The sequence below is a fragment of the Elgaria multicarinata genome, chromosome 8, assembly GCF_023053635.1.
Source record: "Elgaria multicarinata webbii isolate HBS135686 ecotype San Diego chromosome 8, rElgMul1.1.pri, whole genome shotgun sequence".
Taxonomy (NCBI): domain Eukaryota; kingdom Metazoa; phylum Chordata; class Lepidosauria; order Squamata; family Anguidae; genus Elgaria; species Elgaria multicarinata.
In genome coordinates, this window is record NC_086178.1 from 7,840,517 (window position 1) to 7,860,797 (window position 20,281).

General features: G+C 42.6%; 1 protein-coding gene across 1 annotated transcript in view; it reads left to right on the forward strand.

Moving 5' to 3' along the window:
* The first annotated feature begins 2,290 nt into the window (after positions 1–2,290).
* Positions 2,291–20,281, forward strand: part of AP2M1 (adaptor related protein complex 2 subunit mu 1) — a 39,597-nt gene continuing 21,606 nt past the window's right edge. The window contains exons 1-2 of the mRNA XM_063131816.1: positions 2,291–2,396; positions 17,246–17,363. Coding sequence (XP_062987886.1) covers positions 17,290–17,363 — 74 coding nt within the window. The 5' untranslated portion in view covers positions 2,291–2,396; positions 17,246–17,289. The remainder of the gene's footprint in view (positions 2,397–17,245; positions 17,364–20,281) is intronic.

The window sequence follows — 20,281 nt, forward strand, 5'->3', positions numbered from 1 at the left end:
AAATCACCTGGGGTAGACGGTCTAGGACCGGAGTACTACAAAGTTTTTAAATCGTTTTTAGTGCCAAAATTATTGAAACTATATAATGCCATATTGGAAGGAGAGAGGATTCCAGAATCATGGGAGCATTTGTTAATAATTTTAATTCCAAAGCCAGATAAGGATTTGACTCTCCCTGATTCGTATATACCTATTTCGTTAATAAATCAAGATGCTAAAAAAAATTCAACTATTTTGGCAAAACGATTAAACAAATTTATAGCTACATATAAAGGGGAAGATCAAAGTGGATTTGTAGCAGGCAGACAAATGCATAATTTAGCGGGAAGAGTCTTAAATGTAATACAGGGGATAAAAAAGTCAAAGACTAAAGCGGGAATTTTAGCGTTGGATATTTTTAAGGCTTTTGATTGTGTGAGTTGGCAGGCATTAAAGATGGTTTTAAATAAAATGGGATTTGGAAACAAATTTAAAGCTACAATAGAACAGCTATACTCTCAAAATACAGCTGTAGTGGTAGTAAATGATGGAGTCACAGATAAGATACGACTAGCCAGAGGGACAAGACAAGGATGTCCACTCTCGCCTGTCCTGTTTGTAATGGTTATGGAATTATTGGCAAATGCAATAAGAGATGATGGGGAGATAGAAGGGATAGGTAGTATTAAAAAAATAAAATGAACATGTTTGCGGATGATACTTTGTTAACTATTAAAAATCCAATAGGAAAGATGGAAAGAATTAAACAGCAGTTGAAAGAATTTGAAGAAATTACTGGGTTAAGAATAAACTGGTCAAAATCAGAGCTGATGTTATTTAACTATACTAAAAAACCGCACGTAAGTCTTAAGTGAGGCATTTCAACCTTTTAGAAATGGGGGCGTGGGGTGGGAGACTGCACACAAGCTGGGAAGCCACCAAGCGATGAGTGTTTGGGGAAATGGGGGTGGCCATCTGGAGGAGAACCCCAAGAGGGCCGGATTGGGAGCTGAGCTTTCCCCACTCCTGCAATATGGCCTGCAGTGCCTGGGGTCCCTGATGATTCAGTATCCTATCTCTTCCCTCCTGCTGCCACAACCAACTCCTCACTTGCCCGACCAACGTGCCCTGGAAGGGTCTGGGATTGTGACCACTGGTGCTGCCCTCAACCTTGAGCCAGCAAAGGTGCCATCAGTCACAACCAGGAAGCCTAGGGCGATCTTACATCCTGGCCGTGTGAACAGAGTACCCGTGTAGTTGTACACACGGAAGCTCTGTTCTCACCTTTGCTTGGGTGTTGGAGTGGGGCTAGCCTGCATGGACTAGGCGTTTGATTGCTCCCAATTGTGCATAGAACTGCAACCCACGTGTATCTTCTCTTCCACTGGTAAAGACGCGGTTATTATTATTTATTTATTGCATTTTTATACCGCCCAATAGCCGAAGCTCCCTGGGCGGCTCACAAAAACAAACAATTCAAAGTATAAAACAAACAGTATAAAAACATGATATAAAATACACATTGAAACAGATTAAAACATACCATACATGATTAAAACATCCTAATGGGAAACGGTGCTTTTGATTTACTATGAGTTGTACTCTAGCAGAGACTAATATAGCAACAGTAGGGTGACCCTATGAAAAGGGGGACAGGGCTCCTGTATCTTTAACAGTTGCACAGAAAAGGGGATTTCAGCAGGTGTCATTTGTATATATGGAGAACCTGGTGAAATTCCCTCTTCATCTCAACAGTTAAAGCTGCCGGAGCTATACTAGAGTGACCAGATTTAAAAGAGGGCAGGGCACCCGCAGCTTTAACTGCTGTGATGAAGAGGGAATTTCACCAGGTTCCCCATATATACAAATGCCACCTGCTGAAATTCCCTTTTCAAGACAACTGTTAACGATACAGGAACCCTGTCCTCTTTTTCATAGTGTCACCCTAATCTACAGACTTCACTCGATCCTGGAAGATTGCCCAGGAGCGGCCAATTCTCGGGGAACTACACGCCCCAGCATGCAACAGGGGGGCAGATTCATTACCTCCGCCGCCAGAATGAAGAGAAACTACAGCCCCTACTGTGCACTGCGCACCACCAAAGCCGGGGATTGGAGGCTCGGGTTTCCGCGTTGCATTCTGGGTCACCAAGTATCCATTTCCCCCCCCCCTCCCATTCCCGGCGTAGAGATTCCCCTCGTCCGTCCTTAACCCGCTCTGAGGCAACCGTCCTTTTCCCTCTCCCGTTGAGGAGCGCATGCGTGGGGGGGGGAAGAAGAGGCCGGGCGTGGCTGGCGCATGCGCAAAGGCGGCGCTGCTGCAGTGATAGGGGAGGGGGAGCAGCCGCCATCTTACCAGTTGGCGGAGGAGACCGGGGTGGGAAACGAGCGGTCGCTGGGAGCGGCGGCAACAACAGGTGAGCCCGCTTGGGCGGTGGTCTTGCAGCCCCGCGGGGTGGGCCTGCCTGCCTGCCTTCTTTCTTTTCCCCTCCATGTTTTCCTCTCCGTCTCCCTTTTTCCCCCTGAAAGAGGATGGGCGGGCTGGTCGTTTCCTCAGGATGGTTGTGACTATTTTGTAACGCCCTTGAATGAGGGGCGCGTTTTCTTTTCCCCTCAGTTTATCCTGAGATGGGGGGAGGCGAAGGCATCGCTCTCGGGGGGTGGGGGCCCTGAGGCGACGTGGTTCCAAGGCTGGGGGACGACGACGGAAGGAGGGTCTCGTCGAGTCGGTGCCAAGGTCGCCCTTCCCTGAGGGTTTTTTTTTTTTTTAAAAAAAAAGGGCGCCTCTTTTTCCTGCTTAAAAATAAAATATATATATATTGCCGGTAGTAGTATTGTGGCTGGAACGGGCATGGCTCGCCAGGCTTTCCGAAGCCAAATAGAGGAAGGCCGTGAGCCCCCCCCCGGGGGGGGGGTTCTGCAGACCTAAGCGACGATAGGAGAAGAGCAAGGGAGGAAGGCCGAGAAAGGGTACTTTTAGGGTGGGTGAGAATTAAGGGGTTGAGGCTGCGATCCTATGCATGTTTAGACAGAAAAGAAGTCCTACAATTCTTAGTTCTGGATGGGGCTACACTCCCCCTGAAAGACTGTGTTCGCAGTTTGGGGGTGCTCCTGGATCCGTCGCTCCAAATGACAGCCCAGATGGATGCGGCGGCCAGGAGTGCCTACTATCAGCTTTGGCCAGCTGCGCCCCTTCTTAGAGTCAGAAGACCTAAAGACAGTAGTGCACGTGCTGGTAACCTCAAGGCTTGACTTCTGCAATGCGCTCTACATAGGGCTACCTAGTTCGGAAACTTCAGCTAGTTCAAAATATGGCAGCCAGGTTAGTCACCGGTACATCTAGGGGTGAGCATATTACCCCAACATTAAAATCACTCCACTGGCTGCCAATTAGTTTCCAGGCAAAGTACGAAGTGTTGGTCATTACCTTTAAAGCCCTAAATGGTTTGGGTCCTGGTTACCTGCGGGATCGCCTTCTCCCATACAGTCCGCCCCGTACACTCAGGTCCTCTGGGATGAACTTACTTCAGTCAACTAAAACTAGGCTGACATCAGTTTCCCAGAGGACCTTTTCTTCTGTCGCCCCCAGATTGTGGAACGGCCTGCCGGAGGAGATTCATAAAATTAACTCTCTGTGTGATTTTAAGGCAGCTTTAAAGACTAGCCTTTTCCGGCAGGCCTATCCAGATCAACGTTAAATCATGAATTTTTAAGATGTATTTATTCCTGTTCTAATGTTGTTCCCCGCCTCGATCCAAAGGGAGAGGTGGGTAAGAAATAAATATATTATTATTAAACATGCATAGGATTGTAGCCTTTCCAAAGACCTGTAAAGAACTGAGGCCTGGAAAGTGTGTGTGTGTGTTGCAGGGTGAAAACATAGCGGTTCCTCTGCCTATTTTATTTATAACACATCTGGAATTACTGGGGGCTGATCTACACCAAGTAGGATATAACACTTTAAAAACAGTATGAAAATGGTATATGTAATGTGTCCTGGGCCTGAACAGTTGTCATAACCGTTATAAGCCGTAGTGTAGATCCTGCCTGGGTGCCACACTGGCAATTCTCAAGCTGGGGCAGAAAAATCTGGCTTTTCTCAGAAGGTCTCAGGTTCGATCCCCTGCTTCTCCAGGTAAGGCGAGCAAAAGAATCCTTGCTGACAGTCGGTGTCGACAATACCTGGCTAGATGGGCCTGACTCAGTATAAGGCAGCTTTCTGTGTTCCTAAGCCCACGATTTGTCCCAGAAAGTTTCTTTCCGATCGGCGTTGGATTCCACCATGTTCCAAACTTATGTAAACCGTGGAAGGTGCACATACAGCTAGTGTGGTATAATGGCTAAAGTGTTGGACTGGGAGCCGGGAGATCCAGGTTCTAGTCCGCACCAGTTATGGAAACCCACTGGATAACTTTGGGCCAGTCACAGACTCTCAGCCCAACCTACCTCACAGGGTTGTTGTTGTGAGGATAACATGGAGAGGAGGAGGATTATGTACGCCGCTTTGGGTTCCTTAGAGGAAAAAAGGCGGGATATAAATGCCATAATAAATAAATGTTTGTGATTCCCCACATGGGACCTTGCTGATGTAATAGAGTTTTGGCTTTCAGATCTGTGAGATCTGGACTTAAGCCCTTGGTGAGCGTGACTCCTCCATATTTGGGGTTGATCAGTCAGCTTGTTCAAGATAAGATGATGTCAGGAGTGCTTTTTTGTGGCATTAAACGGGACAAGAGGCTTTTCGCATCTTCAGTGGCTCCAATGAGATGGTGTTAATTACATTAATACATTTTGCTGCTATACAACTTGTTTTTACATCCCACTTGTACACCTGCCGTTCAAAGGTGTGATTATATCATTCAAATTAGGTATGTGCTGAGTGCAAGGATAAAGGAAGTTCTTATCTGAAAGTGTACTCAACCTAATTGGCTAGATGCCAGGAATAATGGGCTTCAGCTACAGTTGTCTGCATGCTGTTGACCAAGACTGTGAAGAGAAGTATTTCCTCTGGACGGAAACATGGACTGCTGCCAGTCCTGTGTCCATAAGGCTTTGAATGATTTAGCTCCAAAGGGAACCCAGTCAGTTCCTAGCGTGTGTGTGTAGGGTGGGGGAAACTTACGGTTGGCATGAAATCTAACGTAGCCTTGCTATATTTAGACAGGTTGCTAGCTACCTGACATTCTGAAAAGCTTGTCATAGGAACTGGGGTGGGGGGAAATGGAGGTGGGGGGAAGTTCAGTAAATCATTTTCTCCTGAGCCAACCTTACAAATGGCTTTCTTATTTCTCTCTCCCCCCCCCCATTGAAAGGGCCAGAATTGAAAGCTGTCATAGCTTTGTGCTGTGGAAAGGCTCTCTTCTTGCCTTAAAATGTTAGTCTCTCTTTAAAGAAAGATGCAGGTTTCATAGGGCTGCTTTGGTTCTATCCCTGCTGCTCTCACTGCAATAGCAGTGTTGATATCAGGTTGCTTCAGGGTGGTTATGACTTACCACAGTTCACCAGGCAAGGCATTAAATTTTAAGGCTGCCTTATTGTGCAGATAGTCAGGTAAAAGAGTATGATTGTACTCTTAGTATGTGTTCAACAAGCATCTCATTTTGCATCAGAAACTAATTTATTTGCAGCTAGAGTGCTTATGAATACATCTGAAGACTTCCTTTGTAATCAGGGTTATGCCTCAAGTGCGTACTGTATTTGGAATTGAATGATCCATAGTAACAATAACACTGTATGATCTTGCTCAAACCATTGCTTACAGGGAACCATTCTAGGATATCCAGTGTAGCTTCTGTTTGAGTCAGCTGAAGTAGTATTGAGTTCAGTTGTCATTAATGGAGGAAAAGGTCCACGTCTTCCCCCCTCCCCCCCCAGAATGGCTTTATTCTTCATCTCAAGAGACATTTGCAGTTAACAGGGAACCCAATAGAAATTGTTAACAGCAGGGCTGAGAGGGGATCCTTGAAGGGGACAGCGGCATGGGGCCAGTGGCAGAATTTGCTTGCTCTGCTATTGGCTTTTGGCCTTTATCTTTGAGGACAAGCCTTTCTTGCATAATTTTGCATAGTCACTGCTCTAGGTTTCCAGACAAGAGGCAGACCTGGAACAGTGACATGCAGAAACACTAGTGGAGAGCTTCTCTGAGGGTAGGTAAATTCATACTAATTCCACATTAAAAAAATGCACCCTTTTGTCCAAGTGTTTCTAATTTTCATTTGGGCTTGTGACTCAGCTATTGGGCATTTTGGGAATACCGCTGCAGTGAAACAGGAAAAAGCAATCATGGCAGTGACTCTCCTTGCATATAAATGATGGTGACCTGAGCTGACTCTTGAGAAGCTGTATATCTTAACTGATCGGATATATCCTGGTTGTGCTTTTATTGTGTTTTATGCTATCATTTTATTTTGTTGTTTGTTTTATGTTCTGAATGGTTTTAATTTTTGTGAACCGCCCAGAGAGCTTCAGCGATTGGGCGGTATAGAAATGCAATAAATAAATCTTATATATGACTTCCCCCCCAAATTGTACTTCTCTGTTGATTAAATATTGCAGAATATGAGCTGTATTTCCATCCATAAATACTTAGTTTCGTGTTGTACTGTTTCTACTCCTCCCACGCCCAGCTTCATCCTGGTTGTAAAGTAGTTGTAAAGTAGTTCTCTTTACATAAATATACTTGCCTGTGTGCCTTGGGCAGTTGAGTAGTCCTGAAAGATTAAATTGTAATTAGTCCTTTGGAGACTTCCATTCTGCAAGAGTGCCATTTGCAGTCTTCTTCTGGATACTGTAGCACTTGAGGCATCATATGGACTTCAGATGACTGTAGGCATTTTTCTGACAATCCTGAATTCCGTATGCTGCCCCCCTGAATGTTAAAAGCCCTGTCCTTGATGAGAATACCAGTGGCCTCTGGACTCCTTGAACCATAAAACTATCATGGTTAACTGAGGAAGCTGCTCTCTGCTTTCTGAAAATACAAGGTGTTGTGTACCTAGACATGTACATTGCTGCACGAGTCTAAATGCTTCCAATACAGTCAATAACAGCGACCTCTGAAGTTGTGAGTAGCTTGAGGTTCAAGAGTTTAAACTACAAGCAGTGAAAGAAACACTAGTATTTGTGCTGCTGCTCAAGACTTCATTAGTAGTACTTAATGGCATCTTCCCAGTGCCCAAAACCAAGCCATAGATCTCACTAAGTGGGTGGCCTTCATATTGTAGTGACCTTAAACTATAGTTCCTTCCCATGTGTCATTCTGTGATGAATAGTGCTTCTCTATCAATTTATGTCTATAATTTAACACGCTTAAGGTTTCATAAAAAATAACTGTATTTTTGAATGCGGTAACGTGCTGTGATACAGTAATTATTGCCAATTTTTACTTATGTCTCAGGCAGCTAAGCTCATGAGTCACTGCCGGCTTTGTGGAGTGTGTGTGTGTATCTGCACAGACTGGGTAATAAAAGCTTTAATAAAAATTGCAGTGCAACTTATTCTTCGTGTGTGTGCATACTAAAATTCATACAAGAGAAAAGGTAGGCATTTGCAGCCGTCATTTTTAATACCCTCAAATTGGGCAAAGCACTTTACACAGTAAGAACATTAGAACACTGCTAGATCAGACCAAAGGCCTATCTAGTCCAGCATCTTGCTTTCCACAGTGACCAACCTGATATGCCCACAAGAAACTCACAAGTAGGACATGAGGGTAATACCCCTGTCTTGCTGTTCTCAAACAACTGGTTTTCAGAGGCATGTGCCCTTTGATCCTAGTAGCCAAACTTACAGCTTTATTCTCCATGTGTTTGTCTAATTGCCTTTTAAAGCTCCCAAGTTGGTGGCTGTCACCATGTCTTGTGGCAGCAAATTCCAGTTTAAATATGCGCTGTGTGACGAAGTACATCCTTTTGTCTGTCCTGACTCTCCTGCCATTCAGCATTATTAGATGATGCTGGGCTGTAATATTATGAGGTGGAGAAAAAGTATTCTCCATGCCATACATAATTTTGTAAGCCTATATCATGGCCCCCTTTCAGGTAAAGCTGGCAGTTCCGAGTAGAAGTTGCTTTTAGAACTTCCTGCCTGTTTGATAGCCCTAAAGGAGACTCAAATGTCAAGGGAAATTCTGCTATCTGTTCTTCTGTTGTGGGGAGGTATTGTCCCTTGCTTAAATGCTAAGTTTGGGCCTTCATGGGGAACAAGGCATGGTCTCCATGTAGATATATCTAAAAATAGGCATATCTATAATTTGCCATCATTCTGACCACATGAAGACAAAAACTTGTGCTTTGGCGATAAAGAATGCAACAAATGCCTATTTGCATGTATATTTGAGTGCTCTTAAGCTGGATGTAACACTAGGTGCCTTCAGTTGTCCACTAAAGTAACAAGTCCCAGGATGTAACCAGAAAATTGGCTTATTAAGCTATTTCAATTTAATTAAGTGAGAGCTAATCTGCTTCCTATTTCAGCTACTTGTGCCTCTGGTAAATCTTGCAGCCCATCTTTCAACAACAGTGGGACTCCTATCCTACTTTGGGTGAGGACTGTTCATATTTTAGGAACAGGGGACCTTTTGGAACAGTTAGCTGCAGTTGTTTGAATCTTGCTGCTGTGTCCTGGGATGTGGAGTTGGGAAGCTGACGGTTGCAGATCAAAGCATTTTTCTGGTTCATGAGCACAACACAAGAATGGTTAAATCTGGATAACTTTGCTTCGAGATTTGGGGCGGGGGGGGGCGAGAAAGGGTGTTATGCTTGACAGCCTTAATGCAACCCATCACCTTGTGGCAAAAGATGCAAGTATATCTGTTTTCATGAAAGAGCCTTTGCTGTTGAAACCTCTTGTTGGAGACCTTTACATTACCTTGTTTTCTTGAGACAGTTAGATTTTTTAATTTCATATCTCCATTTGACAACTTTCTACCCGTACTACCTATTTACCTTTGGTTTCTTCATGGTCTCCACTCTCCCCAGTGCAACCATCCCCCGCAAATTCCTTAAATCCTACAAGCAGAATGTGACTTGCTTTGCTTCAGTAACATGTGACAGCTGCTTTTATTATGAGCTACAATCTCATGCATTTAATTGACTACAACTGCAGACATATTGTGTAGAATTTCATGTTTGTCCTATTCCAGTGGCTCAGAGCACGTATATAGAAGCATAAAAGGCCACTTCACATATAATGGTGATTTGACGGGATGTCTGTTGTACATGAGCTAATTCCGCTTTTTGTAAATAATCTCTGATGGACAGTATAGGAGGTTGTGAGCTTGATATGTGAACCCAGACCATGGTGCTGTTTAGGGATATACAACACAATGATTAACCCATGGTTTCTTGTTCAGTTAACTGCTGGGTTGCTTAGCCCGTATTGGAGGTTGTTTACAGAAAGTGGCTCATGTACAGCATGCAACCCATCAAATCACCATTATGTGTGAAGTGGCCCTTTCTGTTTATACATACCTGCTCTGAGCCAGAAAGCGGAAGCAGCTTATGCGCATCCCCACAAATTATGGGTTAACTAATGCACAATTTGCCACTGTTACATGTGAACTGGGTCAAAGCCTCGCTGAGAAGGGGTTGTTTCCTGAGTCAAATGATGTAATTCCAGAGGGCTGGTACTGATTGTGGAGAAGGACAGGAGAAGGGCTTGGTCCTGAATAATTTCAAAAACTTCACCCTATCCATGGTCTTGTCCTAAGGCAGCATCTCTGATGTTTTATTCCCCAGTTATGAAGCAGTCTATTAGGAGTTGTGCCTAGGAAATAGATATGCATAAGTAAGCAACTGAAATAACCAAGCCCATCTTTCTCTTTCTGGCTTTGTTCCCGTGCCATTAGTAATCCCTGCTTTCGTCTAATATTTGATCTAGCTAACTTCTCTGATGTCAATCCACAACGGTTCCTAGAAAAAGTAAGCTGTCTTTGCTCTTGCGCTGGTTTTACAAGTGCTCAGCAGCACTGTTAGGAAAAATGGGTAGCTCAGCTTTCTGTAGAAGATGAGGAAAGTTCCTGGTTCTTGTGAACTCCAGCCGCAAAAGACCATCAGTTGCACAATCCTCATTCTTGTATGCCTCATCTGTCCCCCACAGCTCCATCAGACACTGATGTTTTATTTATTTTTTTGCAAGGCAAAGACTTGAGCTTTGCATCCGGAATGGGCAGGATTGCTCAAAAGACATAAATGGCTGTGATGTTTTTGAAAGAATGCGTGACTTGATTTACTATGCCAGAAAATGTCTTGTGTTCCACAGCTCAAATTCCTTATTTATTAAATCCCAAATTATACAAAAATAGCATATATTCTGGTCTTTTAGAACTAAATCCACTTAACGGGGTGACATCTTTAAGACCAACAAAAATATCACAAAGGTTACTTAATTAATTGACACATTAGTTGGCCCTAATAAAATAATTGTCTTGTAGTGAAGTATACTTGGAAATGTATGTCATTAAAAGTCCTAAAAAGCCCTTTGTTTACGCTTGCTAATTTCCTCTATGACTTGCTCTGTTTGCTGTAGTAGTGATCCATTGTTCAAGTGCTTCCTTGTAAACAAGTTAAATATAGCAAAACAAATATCTTAAGCAGCATTACAATCTCATGGCCTTAACTGAGACTATTTTTAGTGGTAGGGTATGTTTCCTAAGAACTTCTTTGGGTGACTGCTTTTGACATAAGCTACATAGAATCCCCTCCCTCATGATCTTGCTTTCAGATTGCATAAGCTTCTAGGAATTGCTCTGTACAGGATTGAACCTGAATGGTTGAGGCCATGTTGAGAGGCCTGTCTGCAGCATCTGTTATTCAATCCAAATTGGAACAGCCGCAGAGCTATGGGAAAGATGCACAATGCTGTAGAAGTGAAACTAGAAAGGCATAAAAGCCTGTCACAGTGGTCTTTAATGGTTGCCTCAAATGCATTGGTACCTCTTCTTTAATATTGGGGACCCATGGTTTACTTCCATGTGAGCTGTGCATGGCAAGTATCTAAATGTCTTTATGATGCAGGGCCTAGAGGTCCTAGTCAGCTGTCTTCAAATGCTTTGATATAAAAAGTCTCTGAATGAACAGCTATGCTATATCTTGCTCAGAGTGGAAACACTTCCAGCATCATCCATTTAGATGTGTAATATGTGAAAGCAGGGTGATGTAAATTGATTAGGAGGACACATAGTACTGAATTGCTCACTAATTCATTGGGTTAGAATTTAAGCATTATCAATGGGATCCTATAGCAGTGAATTCCCTAGCTAGTATAACAAGTAGATACTGTCCTAATGTATTTGATTGCTTAATATAAGCAGTAAAGCTTGCTTTCTCTGGTCATTGAGACATAGTTGGCAAACCATTTTAATTGATAAAGTGGAAATGTAATTGCATGCTATTTACTATAGGAAACTATTCAGATGATTGCAGCATGTGGCAAAAATATCTAATTCAAAAGTAGTCAAATGTTTTGTTGTGTAGTAGTATATATGATATTTAACACACAAACAAGAATCTGGTTAGATGGCAGACTAGAATATCTTGCAGCATTCCCAATGAAGTGCAGAAACTTATGGGGAGGGGAAAACCTCTTTAGGAATCTGAGTTAGTATTTAAAGCTGGAGTCACCATTGCTGTAGGCCAGGTATGGGCTGACTTCAGACTTCTGGTACTTACTTAAAAAAAAATATCACTGAAGCTCTGAGACCCACTAATTGGAGCCAGATACAAAGTAGTTGTTGGTGATGGGTGGGACTGGGTGCAAAATGGTGGCTAGGAGGCATGCAGTTGCTTACTGTGCTGCTGCCACCATATTACTGTTATTGTTCATTTATTTATATAGCACCATCAATGTACATGGTGCTGTACATAGTAAAAGAATAAAACAGCAGCAACCATACTGAAGTCTGGAACAAATCTACATCTGAGTTAATATGAGATTTTAATAGCTTAATTGAGGGCTGGGGGGACCTTCTATTGCTATTGTCAGAAAACCTTGCTGATCTACTGAAAATCATTGTATGATCTACCTTCTACCCACCCCTGTTTTAGGCTATTTCCAGCTTAGCAAATTTAGTAAAAATTAAGCATGTGTCTAATTTGGAAGAGGGGAGGTCAATAAAAATCTTTGATCTGGAATTGGAGTTAACTTCTATCACTTGGCTAAGTACTAGTTTATACTGGTTCATATGCTGAGTTTTTGTTTTTTTCTTAACTGGCCCCAGAATAGTTGTTTTTAAATGGATAGTGTCTGTTTTTATGCTTTTTATGGTTTTAAATTTTGTATATTTGTTTTTAATGTTCACCGTTTTAAATCTTTGTAAACCACCCAGACAGCTTTGGCTATGGGTCGGTATATAAATGTAATAAATAATAATAATTAATAATAAGAATACTGTGAATCATATAGTGTATCATAGGAGAAGCAAAATAAAGTTAGAAGTGAATATGGCGGAGATAGATCCAGCTGTGCAGAAATGGAGAGATGAGGAAACTGTCAGAAGTGCTCTAGCAAAAAAGTTCTTTTGAGATGGATACCAATCAGTCCTGATGCTGTCTACTTTCTTTGGAGAGGGGGGAACAAAATGTGCATGTCTTTAATGTGCAACGACCATTTTGTTTATCCAAGGCATTTGTCCTAAGTGAGCTTAGCACAGTATATATAATCTCTCCTCCACAGCACTGTTTCGAAGGCAAAGATAAGAGCAGTTATTGGAATGGATATGCTGATTTGGACGAGTTGCTGAATGAAAGTAAACCTGGACACAAACTGGGTCTGTCCAAAACAATTGCCTGCAATAGATAAGTTGTTTAGTGATACTTGGGCAGTTACCAAAATATATTGTACTTGTCAATATAAGTACAATATTGTACTTGTCAATATAAATGTGAGCCTCAGTCATTGAGCAATGCATTTAGCTTGGTGTTCTCAGAGGAATTTGGGAATGTGGAAATGGAGGTATAAACACAGGGGGCGGCAATTTTGCTTGCCTGGGGTGACTGTCCCTTGTTCTCTGGTAGGAAGGACCCCCAGTAGTCTCCGACAGGTTCCCATTAGTTCTGTAGTTTGGATAAGCAAAGAAACAGCAGTCACTTCTTCCACTATTTTCTTGTTGCAAATGAGGCAAGACCCTGCTGTATATGATAGAAGACTTGAGGAATTGGTAGTAATGAACTTATGATGTGGATTTTTTTTCACTATTTTGGGAAATTTTCTACCCCTCATCAGTTGTCACCCAACACCTAATGTGGCTCTCAGCTTGAGAAGTCTGTCCACCCATGTTCCAAACATTTGCTGTTGACTAATGTGTAATGTCTAGAACAATATTGCATTTTGCCTGCTTTGTTTGCATTTCATGGTATTTCAGTGTGTGGCTGTGTGGAGGCACCTAGGAAAACAGGTCTTTCCTCTGAACAGAGCAGCATTAGTTAGTGTAGTATGTTCTGCTGGAGGAAAGGTGACTGACCGACCTGAACATTAAATAGGTTGGAGTTCAAACCTTAATGCTCTTGTCAACATCTCATTCATTATGCTTCCCACAGGCTTCTAAATAGTGTAGATTCAAATGTGCATACCACTGAAAGCATACATTGCAGAGGAATGACTCCAACATTTGGGTTTACATCCCCAGTTCCTTCCCTTTTCCTTTCCCCTTAGAAACTTTGACCCAGTTCTCACATAATGATAAGCCTGAGTTCCAGGGGAACCTTTGTTGATTGTTTATGAGCATTCTCATTGTACATGCTACCCAATTGCATGCAGAGCGGCTAATGAAACCGTGCACCTTTTGTCAGTGATTTGCTTAGTGTAATGTGCGAACCAGGATTGATAGCTTGTCTCTACCCCAACAAGCCAGAGAAATACCCCTGGTTTATTCTTGGGTTATTTCTCTGGCTTGTCAGGTGGGAAATAAGCCAGGGTTCCTTGTTCGCACCATGCTTAAATATCCATGGGTGGAAGGTCCTTGGCTTGTTTAGCTGCTCCCACTTGCAATGGCAGATATCAGGCAGTCTAATTGAGAAGGGTATTTTGATTTAAATGTCATGTCTGTAGAACTCTGCCTGGGACTATAGGTACTATGCTGCATTGCTGAAATAGACTCTGATGCGATATAGCTTGATCTTGATTCCCAACAGCCCTTTCTGAGGACAAAGCTTCCTTTTTTATTCTGCAGAACAACTAAGTGCAGTTACTTGGAAATAATGAATCTGTCTTTGTATGGGACAGATCTTGGCAACCAGTTTCATGAGTCACCCTACTTTGTAATACATTATAGTTTCATCTAATGTAGCCAATCGTGCCTTCCAAGGCTGTTCTATGTATGGAACTGCCAAGTTATTTATTGTTTAATCACGGAACCTCACAGTGCTATCACTCTGGGGCTCAACACACACAAAGTGCTTTTCCCTTTCCACCCAGGAACTGGCAGCCTGTGTCTTCCATAGAATAAAGGAGAAGGACTAACAGCACTGATGACATTGTTTCCCTTAAGTCTCAGTTCTGTACAGGTCTTAAATAAATATTATCCACATTTCCCTGGCAAGCTCTATCATAGAAAGCATCTGTTTTCAAACTCGAGGCTTAAAAGACTAGGGGACTGTCTTTCCCTTCCTCTCCCTGAATAAATCCACTTCATATTTTTGTACCTTCCCTGAAGCAGCTCCCCTCTACTTTCTCCCATCCAGCCAGTCTATCAATCTATGAAGCAAATCTTCATGGTTTTTTTTTAATCCATCTGCAGTTGGAATAAAGTGGCAGGCGATTTGGAGGTATTTGGAAAGCATGTATTCTTAATGGTGAAAGCTGGAGGCTTGGGCCTGCAGCGGTTCTTTAATAATTGCTGCTAAGTTCCAGAAGGACGATCGATCCTTCTGGTGGAAGGGAGTGAAAGAGACTCTTTGGGGGAACCGACTTTGTACATGGAGAGAAGTTAAAACACAGTATTGTGCAGCAGCACCAGTGCTCTGTAAATCCACCAATCAGATCTGCAGTATTCCCAGAAGGAGAAGGGAGGGGAAACGGTTGGGGGCAAAGCAGGTGTGTGTTGAAGCCTTTCTAGTTCCCTTCAGAACTAGAATCATAGAATCATAGAATAGCAGAGTTGGAAGGGGCCTACAAGGCCATCGAGTCCAACCCCCTGCTCAATGCAGGAATCCACCCTAAAGCATCCCTGACAGATGGTTGTCCAGCTGCCTCTTGAAGGCCTCTAGTGTGGGAGAGCCCACAACCTCCCTAGGTAACTGGTCCCATTGTCGTACTGCTCTAACAGTCAGGAAGTTTTTCCTGATGTTCAGCCGGAATCTGGCTTCCTTTAACTTGAGCCCCTTATTTTGTGTCTTGCACTCTGGGAGGCTTGAGAAGAGATCCTGGCCCTCCTCTGTGTGACAACATTTTAAGTATTTGAAGAGTGCTCTCATGTCTCCCCTCAATCTTCTCTTTTCCAGGCTAAACATGCCCGGTTCTTTCAGAGAACAGACTCTCTCTCCAAAAAAGCCACTCTGATTTACCTGCTGTAATGCAACTTGCCTTTCTGAGGGTTCATGCTCGCCAAAATCAAATACTTCCTCATCCCAGGCCTGTTGGTGACAGGGTTGACGGCTGATATTGATCCCAGAAGTGTGGTGCTCAGTCGTTGGAAGCTTACCTGAAAGCATACCACCTCCCCCAGCTGTGTATGGTTTCTTGGTTTTCTGACTTAGAAGTAGGCATTAGTAGAAGTCAGTCAAAGAAAGCAGTGGTGCATGCTGGCACATAGGGGTAATGGTTGTAGAGAGGCCGTTGTGAGCACTAATAAGAACTATTAGTTCCTCTCTCCTTGATGGCTTGGAAGAAAGTGACCTCTCTATTCTTTTTTTTAAAAAAAATGAAACAAAAATGAATTGAGTCCGGCACACTTGCATATTTATTAAGTTATCTGCTTGTGAGAACCACTTTTAATGCTGATACCAAGATAAATTAAAACTGCAGGTTGTACTTGCTCTTGCACAGCTTGCAGAGTTGATAGCCGGGGGCCATGCCAAGTTGGAACAGCGCAGGCAGGGCTCTGTTACAATTAGTACAACGCGGCTCCATCAGAGTTTCACAGCAACTATCCAAAATAGTGGGGAAAAGATGTGAATTGTTTCTAAGCAAACAAATATAGCTTGCTGCTAGTTGAGGACCCTCGTTACCTCTGGGCGTCTTTGCAGAGCCTGGGCTAGGTGCAGAGACCGTACAGGTTCCAGGGGGAATTGCCCAGCAGGGTGGCTTTGGATGTTTTCCCTGCTTTTGTCAGGATGGATTGTGGTGGACAAGAGGCACTTGAGTGTCTCAGTGGCTTGTGCGTCTTGTGAATTAACTTCAAGGGTTGATTTTGCAGGGCTTCAGATTGTTTTTGCAAGGTTGATACTGAATCCAGACCCATACAGGTAGAAATGGGAAACTACTAAATCAGTCAATGACGTTTGTGCAAATAAGGCATTTTTTTGTAGAGAGCATAAACGCTCGTATTTCATAGGACGTTTGTCTTGATCATGGGTCAGAACAAAAGATCATTCAATATTATTATTATTTATTTATATAGCACCATCAATGTACATGGTGCTGTACAGAGTAAAACAGTAAATAGCAAGACCCTGCCGCATAGGCTTACAATCTAATAATAATAATAATATCTATCTAAAATTATTTTTAGATCGCCTTTAAGGGTAGAATCCTCTCAAGGCGGTGTCTCATTAAAAACCATACAAAGTTAGATGCAATTCTTCAAAAATCCATAAAAACATATTTCAATAAAATCCATAGAAACAGATTACCAATTAAAAAATAAATATTGCAGTGCTGCATAGCTCAATAGGGAAGAGAACCAGCAGCTCTCAAACTAGTGTTGCTTATTAGGCTATGAAGGAATATCAGTATTAGAATTAAGGGCCTGTGAACTTCAGCCGGCATTGGTAGCCAGCCAAAACTTGAGTTAGCCAAAACCATCCTCATGCTGAACTTTACACAGCACTTTGGAGGTACCTGCTTGTTTCCATAGTTGGGGATGGTTCCCCCTATCCCTAGATGTAAGCTCAGGAGAAGGGCAGAGTGCATTTGTAGCCCCCTGATTGGATCTTTCCATGTCATGGACCTATCCCAGTGTGTGGTGATGGGTGGGGAAATGATGTGAGATGTCTGGATTAGAAGTGTGAGGACTTGTGTCTTCCTTGATGTGGGTAGGCCAGTGTCTAAGAATGTTCTTGATCTGCTAAAATGGACGTTACTAAATGAACTCCCTCTCTTGTATCTGTAGATCTGATCTAAGCACCATGGAATAGGAAGACGTAAGATTTCAACATGATTGGAGGCCTGTTCATTTATAATCATAAAGGGGAGGTTTTAATCTCTCGAGTCTACAGAGATGACATTGGGTAAGTACTTGATAACAACTTCATCCTGCTTTCATTCTGCACCCCAATCTAATTTCTTGTAATTTCTGAGCTGCTGCTGCTGCTGCTTTAACTGTGTGTGCATGTAGGGACTGTATGGTACGTGCTGCATCCAGGCTTGTGTCCGTCGTGCTACATCTGTGGGTACGTGTTGTCTTGTATCATTCCCAGGCAGTGACCATGAGGGCAGCATTGGTAGAAATAGCTCTCCTTATATGCTTTCTTAATTCTAGTGTGCCAAGCGAAAACAGTGCTTCAAGCCTGTGAAACAGCACAGGAGCTTATCAGTGAAACCTTGATCCAAACAATATCTTTTGGGCATCTGGTCTGAAAGGTTGTTTCTTACCTGGGCTCCTTGATAGAGCTCATTCATCTAAGAATACTTTCACGGTTTCATGATTAGCAACACTTTATCTTAATTAGCTTTAAATGTAGTAATAGTAATATAACATTCATCTATAACCTGGAGTAAAGATGTATATATGATGACCATTCAGAAGTTAAAAAGAGCTGTGCTGGATCAGACCATGGACCATCTAGTCCAGCATTCTGATCACACAGTGGCCAACCAGCTGCCCGTAGGGAAACTCACAAGCAGAACATGAGTGCAACAACACTCTCCTGCCCATGTTCCCCTACAAATGATGTACATAGATAGAATATAGACATCAAAACTAGCACCCATTGATATCTATCTCCTCCTAGAATTTATCTAATCCTCTGTTAAAGCCACCCAAACTGGTGGCTATCACCACATTTTGTGGTAGTGAATTCTGTCTTGGTGTCTTCGTTTTTGTTCAGATTCCTGAGTGCTTATTTGCTGACTTATAGTCTAATTTTCATAGCTTCCTAGAAATGTAAGCGATGTCTTGATCAGGGCTCAGAAGCCAGAGTTGAGATTTTTGGTTTGGCCTGTGATGCCTCCTGTACTTCTCTGCAATTCAAAATACTAACTGATGCGTGCAAAGCTAGATGATTCCGATGAGTCATCTTATTTTATTTCTTTCTTGTCTTTCTCAGCACTTTTGCAGCCTGAGAAGCTCTATAATCATTGCTTTGGGGGTTGGGGTGGCTTCCTCTGTTTGGCTTTTCAAGGATCTTCTGCCTCCCCCGTTTCTGTGCTTCTATTCTAGATGCTATTCGGCGTCTGGGACTAGAATCATAGAATAGTAGAGTTGGAAGGAGCCTATAAGGCCATCGAGTCCAATCCCCTGCTCAATGCAGGAATCCACCTTAAAGCATCCCTGACAGGTGGTTGATAGAACCACCCACTAGCAGCGGAGATAGAGCCACATGAAACCCCTCTACTTTAGCCCTGTGATAAACAAGTGAGAACTGTGGCAGTTCTATTATTTGTATTATTTATTACTACATTTATATCCTGCCTTTTTTCCTCTTGCGAGGAACCCTAAGTGGCTTACATGGTCTTCCTCCTCTCCATTTTATCCTCAAAACGATCCTGTGAGGTAGGTTAGGCTCAGAGTCTGTGAGCTTTGATGGCTGAGTGGAGACTAGAACTTGGATCTCCTGAGCCCCACTCTAGCACTCTAACCACTACACCGCACAGTAGTTGCATGATTCTGCAGCAGGGGGATTCAGGTGGTCTTTTGGAGGCAAGACTGGGCAAGTGTTAATCTGCAAGGCTGACCTAAATCACCCCTAATAGATGGCAGCCTAGCTCTTCTGTCAAGGAATATGACTGGCACACTGCCATCCCATTGCATAGTCCTTTGACAAATCCAAAGATTCCAGTGGTGAGTTGCACAGGAATTTAATCTTTTCTGTATCTAACTGCAGACTAGAGACTGGGAATTTTGCTCCCATGGGGGAGGGGGAAACCTCTCTTCTTCCCCACACACTGTTTTTTTGGGGTGGAGTACAGTAATTTTGGGGAAATGGAAAAATATGCAATACTTTCCTTTTTTCTTGTATTGCTATTTATTTATTTAGTTGTTTGTTACATTTCTATACAAGCCAATAGCTGAAGCTGTCTGTGTGGTTCACAATTAAAACCATAAAATACAACAAGGTAAAATACAATAAAAAAGTTTAATAATACAGTATAAAATAAAAATAATAACCAAATAAAACCCAGCAGCACTAAAATATATATATAAAATATAGTATTTATTTATTTATTTATTTATTACATTTTTATACTGCCCAATAGCCGTAGCTCTTTTCTGTATCTAGTAAAAGAATTAAAACAACAGAAATTGAAATAATAACATGCCTGAGAAGATAAGGCCTTCATCTGGCGCCAAAGTACAACATAGGTGCCAGGCAAGCCAGTCTGGGAAGTTCATTCATCCACAACCGGGGTGCTAACCCAGTTCCTTTTAGGTATAGGGTTAGTTTTGGTGGGTCTTATAATCTTATTATAAGATTTTATAATAGATGCACATTCCCAAATAAGTGAGGTCTAATTGGGAACTGTATTAAAAAATGTGGCAGTGAGTTTCCTCCTTTCTAATGGGCTTTATACTTTGCTAGTCATTGTGGGGATGAAGGTTGTGCCCTGTGGATCTACAAAGAGAACTTGACGTGGCACTTCTTACTTGGTACCTAGACTTGCACCAGCTGTGACTAATATGGGCTCTGGATATGTCACGACTCAACATTTTGGAGGATGGAGAGTGCTAATCGTCCTGCCAGTAGCATGCCTGCATGAGCTTGGAATTTACACACACACACACACAATCTGTTCAGCTGTTCTATGCTGCCATCTTTTCCCACATCCCTCTGTCACTGGGCACCCTTTCAAAGGTGCCTTGTGAAACTGGAGGGGGGAAACGACCATGTTTCTCAGCTTTGTGGGGACATGTTTCCCTATAACTACTTTTAAAAGCAATTGGCTACACAGGTCTGAGGCAGAGCTTAGAACCTGTAACCCTTGTGAT